The sequence below is a fragment of the Rhinoderma darwinii genome, chromosome 5 (genome assembly GCF_050947455.1).
Source record: "Rhinoderma darwinii isolate aRhiDar2 chromosome 5, aRhiDar2.hap1, whole genome shotgun sequence".
NCBI lineage: Eukaryota > Metazoa > Chordata > Amphibia > Anura > Rhinodermatidae > Rhinoderma > Rhinoderma darwinii.
The window spans coordinates 28,337,361-28,345,142 of record NC_134691.1 but is presented as its reverse complement, the minus strand read 5'-3'; the positions used below and the strand labels follow the sequence as shown (position 1 = coordinate 28,345,142).

The window sequence follows — 7,782 nt, the reverse complement described above, 5'->3', positions numbered from 1 at the left end:
ACAGAAATCTATCCTAGGACAAAGAAGATTATTTTAAAACAAAAATAAAACACAAATAAAAAATGAAAACAAAGACAGAATAAATAGAAACATAAAAAACACATAAAATAGCCGGATAGAGCATAGGTGCTAGTAAACACAAATATGAACATACCCTTAGGCTATGTTCACACTGAGTTTTTTGCAGGCAGAAAGATTTTGATCTGCCTGCACGCTGTTTGCCGCGTTTCTTGCAGCTTTTTTTGCGGTATTTGTCACCCGCAGCCATTGAGCGCTGCGAAATACGCTTTCTCTGCCTCCCATTGATGTCAATGGGAGGTCAGAGACGTAAACACCCAAGATAGGGCATGTCGCTTGCGGGAAAAAAACACCTCCGCATCCAATTGAAATCATGGGAGGCATTTTTCTGCGCATTTTTCAATGCAGTTTCCGCATTAAAAAACGTGTCAAAAAACTCTGTGTGAACTGGCCCTAACAGGGATATTCTGATTTGTCAGATATGCCATAAATGTCTGACAAGTGCGGGTCCTTCCTCTAGGCCCACTGATGATTGGGATAGGAGTGGTCCTGTAACCCCTGGTTAAGGCCTTATTCGCACGAATGTGGGGAAACTCGGATATGAAAACGGCAGTTTTTCCCGTCCAGGTGTCACCCGTGTGGGACCCGTTTTTACAGATCCCCATATACTTGAGTGTATGGAGGGATCCGTGAAAACGGAAGAAAATAGGACATGTTCTATTTTTCAACAGACCCTTCACGCGGTCCTTTCAAACAACGGTCGTGTTAACAGCCGTCACACGGACGTATTCAACGTTCGTGTGAATAAGCACTGAGGGTATGATCACACAGCCTATTTTCAGTGGTTTTTCTGGCGGTAAACCCCCCCGAAAAACGGCTAAAAATACGGAGGCTGAACTCCTCCAAACATCTGCACATTGATTTCAATGGGAAAAACGGCAGTTCGATCTGACAGGGCGGTTCTTTACGCAGCCATTTGAAAAAACGGCCAGTAAAAAAGCGCCTCGTAAAAAGAAGTGCATGTCACTTCTTGAGCTGTTTTTGGAGCCGTTTTTCATTGGATCAATAGAAAAACAGCTCCAAAAACAGCTGTAAAAAACATATAAAAAAACACTTGAGGCTATGTTCACACGCTTAAAAGAAACGGCTGTAAAATACGGAGCTGTTTTCAAGGGAAAACAGCCTTTGATTTTCAGCCATTTTTTAAGCATCAAGCGTTTTTTTATGTGTTTTTTACGGCCATTTTTGGAACTGTTTTTCTATTGAGACAATGAAAAACAACTCAAAAAACGGCTCAAGAAGGGACATGCACTTCTTTTTTACAGGGCATTTTTTTACGCGCAGTTTTTAAAAACGGCCGCGTAAAAAACGCCCCGTGGGAACAGAATGATGTTTTTCCCATTGAAGTTGACCCCCAGACGAAGGCATTAGCGCCGAAACGCGCGTTGGGGTGGACATACTGCTGTGCATCCAGTCCTGGACTCGTTATGGGTACGTTTTCCCATCACTATTCGCTCATTTATTAGAAATGTGTTCTATCTGCCTTGTTCACACATACCTGTTTTATTATCATTTCATTATGTTTTTCCTTATCTTATGTTGTTACTAACTGTGTTGGGTAGGAGTTCATTTGTCTCTGTGTTAAATGTTATAGCGATAGTGTCCACTACCAGGCATTTTTTCATGCATCTATATTCATATATTACTTACCTTATGAGCTGCATGGCTTGTATGTCCTTTTAACCTGTTGGTTTATGGATTCGTTTTTTATTCCAGTATGTCTATATGTTGTTTTCAATAAAGTATTTTCTCAATTTCATATACTTCCAGTCTTCAGGCATCTTCTTTTGTAGGTTATATATAGATGTTTGGAGGCGTTCAGCTCCCGTATTTTCAGCCATTTTTCGGGGCATTTACGGCCTGAAAAACGTCTTAAAATAGGTTGTGTGACTGCTGTCTTTGTAATAGCCTTTTATGAAGTATGCACATTTAAAGGGGTTCATTATGTTTAGAGTATGTTTTGTTGGATCATAAAACCATGTAATGTGCACCTTGTGATGCATTACACAGAGGCGTAGCAAGGTTCTCCAGCACCCGGGGCAAAGATTCAGTTTTGGCGCCCCCCCCCCCCCCCCCCAACCTCTTTCCCGACATCTCCTTCCCCCTCGCCGTGTTTGTTTTCTCTACCAATCGACGTGTCATTGCTTTTTATGTAACACATTTGTACATCTTACAAGCAATATGGTTCTATACACAACACCAGAACCAAGCTCAGTACATATATACAGCCCCAGAACCAAGCTCAGTACATATATACAGAACCAGCACAAATACAGCTCAATTTAGCGCAACCCCTGCTGTATAGGTATGTACGGCGTAAAACTACAGCTCCCAGCATGGCCCAAACAATGATAAGGATGTGCTGGGAGATGCCGTTTCACAAAAAGAAATCCTATCATAATCATATCACCCATCATCTCGCTGCAGATCATACAGTGACTACAGTGCTGATTAGAGGCAGAATGAACATTTAGATTAAGTGACTCACCGGTGACGTCTCAGATTCTAGTTCTTTTTCTCCATCCGGTCCAGACCTCTATGATGGCTTCTCCCGGTCCATTTCTGCAGTTTGCCGCTCACATGTTTTCAGCTTCTCACTTTACCAACATTTCTGCGACACAGGTACAATTATAGTGCAGGAGGAGGTGGCGCTGGCGCCCCCCTCTAAGCTGCGCCCGGGGCACATGCCCCGTCTGCCCCCCTAGCTACACCCCTGCATTACAACAGAGGAAGACACAGCAGAGGACCCCCTGCCATGCAAGAACAGTGGCCCATTGATTCCCAATTGCTCATTATTGAGCCCCCCTGTTATGTCTAACAATCCATTCGTATCCGTTAGCTATGAAAATTATTATTTCAGTGCCTTACATGAAATCTGCTAGCTACATTTATGGTGGCAATGGGCCCCCTTACTGACTGAGCCCATGTTAGGTATATGTTGTGTCTGCCCCTGCATTACCATTGGACCTTTTGGTCATTTTTTGCCCTCCCTATCTAGAAGCTGACTTGACGTCCACTGCAAGGCCGGGTTCCCACGTAGCGTATATGCTGCGCAATTTCTGCAACAAAATTCTGTGCGGAAATTGTGCAGCATTTACAGTCGCAGCAAAGTGGATGAGATTTAGAAAATCTTATGCCCAAGGTGTGGAAAAAAAATGTAGTGTAAACATTAATACATTGACCTGCGGTGAGGAATTTAAATCCACAGCATGTCAAATTGAATTATGTTTTTAAACGCTGCTTTCTGCAGCGGAAGTTCCAACTGAAAAAGCGCACCACAATGTGGTGTGGTTTTACGGACAGAACGTGCTGCGGGATCCAGGTCGGATACGCTGCGTAGTTTTTATGCAGCGTATCCGACCCGTGGGAACCCGGCCTACGGGGAAGTTCACGTGTAGCGTAAATACTGCGGATTTTACACAACGGATTTAGTTGCGGTATATCCGCAGCATAATACAGTAGCAGCAGAGTGGATAAGATTTGAACAAATCTCATCCACACGCTGCGTAAATGATAAGCGGAAAAAACGCTCAGAAATTGACCTGAGGTGCGGATTTTAATTCGCAGCATGTCAATTGTATTTGCGTAATCGCTGCTTTTTTGTTGTGGGTTTTACCCATTGAATTCAATGGGAGGTAAAACCCACAACAAATAGCATACATTGCATTTTTTTTGCGGTGGAAAAGCAGCGATTGCTCTGCAAAAAAACGCAACTCAGAAAAAAAATAATCTTATACTTACCCACAATTCTGTGTTACTTTGTCCAGGCCAGCCTCCTGTTATCACGTTCCATCCCTTGTGAACACCACAGCCAATCACAGGCTGCAGCGGTCACATGGGATTAAACATCAGCCCAGGTGGCCGGTCTGCAGGACGTCAGAGGGTAAGTATGTGTTTAGGCCCTGTTCACACAGAGGTTTTTTTTACGAGTTTTTTGACGCGGAAACCGCGCCGCAAAACTCCTCAAAAACCGCCCGAAAATGTAAAAAAGGCTTCTTTTTTTACATGCAGTTTTCCAGAGTGGACATTACGGCCAAAAAAACTGCACCACAATTCGATGCGGTATTTCAGCCAGAATTCCCTGCGGCGCCCAGGGCAGATACGCTGTGTGCTTTTACGCCCTGTGTGAACGTAGCCCTAGGGTTATATCCCTATATTTACAGTAATTCCTGCATATAACTCAGATAAAATAAGTATAACTATCTAGCAATAAAAGTTGAAAAATAATCTATACACACTGGCATTATAATATCTTTCACATTCCTTCCGTAGACACAGTCCGGCATTTTTACCATGCAGCACCTATTCTACAAAAATAATAGTCGTCAGGTATTTTTACAGTCACCTTTGATGCCATTTGGCAACCTGTTCCGGCTTCAATTCTTGACATGTTTCTGATCCCCTGGCTCTTTTATATGCTAGCAGTTTCATTTGGAGTGTCACCTCTCCTGTCCGGCCCTCTTTTCCCATAGCTGGAACCTAAGCCAGCATTCAGACTTTCTGGGCAGGGCCGGGACTTGGGCTGTACCTGTTTGCAGGTCACATGACGCCCTCAAGTATACCTGTCTGACAGTGCATTGTGAGTGCTGCTGCTACCTGACACACTGATTGTCACACAAACAAAGCAAGCATGGCTGAACAAGGAGTCCCCCCAGTGCCGAGCCCCGCTGCTATGTCCTACCCTGCGGCCTCGGTAAGCTTGCCCACTGGACCTGAGGTCCTGAGGACTTACTCTGGAGCATTTATCTGTCTGGAAATTGTAAGTATATACTCTGATCCTTCCCTTGTTAAAGCTGCTATATCTGCTCTATAAGTGTCACGATAATTGGCGGTGGTATACGGTCATTTTACACCAGCATCTGTGTTATGTTACACACAGGGGAGGACTGTGGGGGGGTCGGTGCCCCTTGGGCAGTAATAGTCATAGGCCCCTTACCATAGTGATAATACACTTCAGCTGGGTTAGGACGTTGCATTTATCTCATGCATCTCACACGTAAATTTATTGCAGGGACTGTGGGCCTCTCCTGGCGTGGGATCTCAGGCATTGCCCTAATGCCAATCCACCTCGTTCCATAGCTGTGTATAACTATATTGTGCATACTATTTTTATTTTAGTTTGCATGACCATGTTAGATAACCTGTGACTTTGTATGTGATGTGCAACTATATCTTCCATAAGTACTATTAGCCGTGGTTCACACCAGGACAACAAGTGATCGAGAAATTCTGCATCCAAAAATCATGCTAAACTGTCCTGTACAACGTGCGATATTTGGTGAAGTAGTGCCCCCTTTCCTGTTTTTTTTTTTTTGTATTATTATTATTTTTTATTATTAATATTTATGCCAGTGGTACTCCATGCTAAAAGTACTGACGCATTTATATATTGTATTTGTCGTTTACTCCATTGATGACTATGGGGAGAAGAAAAAGTACAGCAAATTCTCCAACTTAATATTTGAATGTTGCAATATGTATGAAACACCCCATTGGGCAAATTCCACATATTTGTCCTGTGTGAACTCCGTCTTGGACTACATATTTGCTACAACGTAAATTAAAATATCACAGGATACAGACTGACACCCCTGTACCACAATAGAGGACAATAGTATAATACTATAACTGGCACAAGATGGTTTTGGACGGGTGGTTGGCTGAAATAGATTTTGCATTGAGGCCCAAGAGCTTCAAGATACAACACTACATCTATTACTTCAATTTATATATATATATATATATATATATATATATATATAATTTCAAAAAATTTGGTCCCTGGACGCTGATCTCCGGGACTGTGGCTGCAGGAAGACAGGATTTCATCACACACAACTATTCCATACAGTATCTATCTATCTATCTATCTATGTATCCTCTAAGGTTAGGTTCACACTACCGCTATAGCACGTTTAGCTCTCTTCGTCAGAGGAAAAGATGAACGAGAGTCCAAACGGAAAGCATCCGTTACAATTACCATTGATTGATTTCAATTTTAATTATTTTGTTATTTCCTTTCCGTTTGCCTCCGTCTGCAGAACTTTTGTTTCCGTGATAAAAACAAAACGTAAACCTAGCAAACAGAGGCAAACGGAAAGCATCAGAAACAAAACAATTACCATTAAAATCAATCAATGGTAATTGTAACGGAAGCGATACTTTCCGTTTGGTCTCTCGTTCATCTCTTCCTTCAATAAAAGAGAGCTTAACGCTACTGTGAAAACGGAGCGCGGTGGTTCAGTGGTTAGCACTGATGTCGGGTTCAGATCCAACCAAAGGCAACATCTGTAGGGAGTTTGTATGTTCTCCCCATGTTTGTTTGGGTTTCTTCAGGGAACTCCAGTTTCCTTCCACACTACAAAAACCATACAGATGGGGAATTTTGATTGTAGTGAGCAATGATAACTCATGTACAGTACTATGGGTATGTTGGTGCTATATAGGCAGTAGTGTGGGTATGTTGGTGCTATATAGGCAGTAGTGTGGGTATGTTGGTGCTATATAGGCAGTAGTGTGGGTATGTTGGTGCTATATAGGCAGTACTGTGGGTATTTTGGTGCTATATAGGCAGTACTGTGGGTATGTTGGTGCTATATAGGCAGTACTATTGGTATGTTGGTGCTATATAGGCAGTAGTGTGGGTATGTTGGTGCTATATAGGCAGTAGTGTGGGTATGTTGGTGCTATATAGGCAGTACTGTGAGTATGTTGGTGCGATATAGGCAGTACTGTGGGTATGTTGGTGCTATATAGGCAGTACTGTGGGTATGTTGGTGCTATATAGGCAGTAGTGTGGGTATGTTGGTGCTATATAGGCAGCACTGTGGGTATTTTGGTGCTATATAGGCAGTAGTGTGGGTATGTTGGTGCTATATAGGCAGCACTGTGGGTATGTTGGTGCTATATAGGCAGCACTGTGGGTATGTTGGTGCTATATAGGCAGCACTGTGCGTATATTGGTGCTATATAGGCAGCGCTGTGAGTATGTTGGTGCTATATAGGCAACACTGTGGGTATATTGGTGCTATATAGGCAGCGCTGTGGGTATGTTGGTGCTATATAGGCAGCACTGTGGGTATATTGGTGCTATATAGGCAGCGCTGTGGGTATGTTGGTGCTATATAGGCAGCACTGTGGGTATGTTGGTGCTATATACTGTAGGCAACATAAAATAAATATATAGGTCATCACGCCTGGGTACTTGTGGTCTGTAGTTTATGTGATAGGATGGGCCATCCAGGCATTAGAACCCTATGGTAATATATGTTCGGTTCAGTAGAACTGTGGGAGGACCAGGTGTTAAATCCGTATTCTGGACAATAAAATTCAGTCATATTGCGACCATCTAAAAATAGCCAGATATTAAACGAAAAATATCGGTACTCAGGCTTTTTATTACTGGGACTCTTAACCATGGACAGGATATGTGGGCTAAATCCATGCAGAGCCCTGTCTTCCCTAATTTACAACTCCCTGTAAACTTACAAATGAATGATTTCCCATATGTCTGTTATATAAAACATAATTCTCGCCATATACAGTCTCCCAAAGCAACAAAGGGATTCTTTGATAGGTAGGACATGAAATGAAGGAGTTGCCGGTTATTTACCTTGGCAGGGTTAATCTGTGTGTGGTGTAAATTGATCTTTGCATTCAATAGCGTGCTGTATTGTGTCATGAGTCAGGTGTCTTCATGGAGAA

General features: G+C 42.7%; 1 protein-coding gene across 1 annotated transcript in view; it reads left to right on the top strand.

Annotated features, from left to right (window-relative positions):
* The first annotated feature begins 4,618 nt into the window (after positions 1-4,618).
* MAL2 (mal, T cell differentiation protein 2) overlaps positions 4,619-7,782 on the top strand; it is a 39,123-nt gene continuing 35,959 nt past the window's right edge. The window contains exon 1 of the mRNA XM_075827977.1: positions 4,619-4,837. Within this exon, the coding sequence (XP_075684092.1) occupies positions 4,709-4,837 (129 nt within the window). The 5' untranslated portion in view covers positions 4,619-4,708. The remainder of the gene's footprint in view (positions 4,838-7,782) is intronic.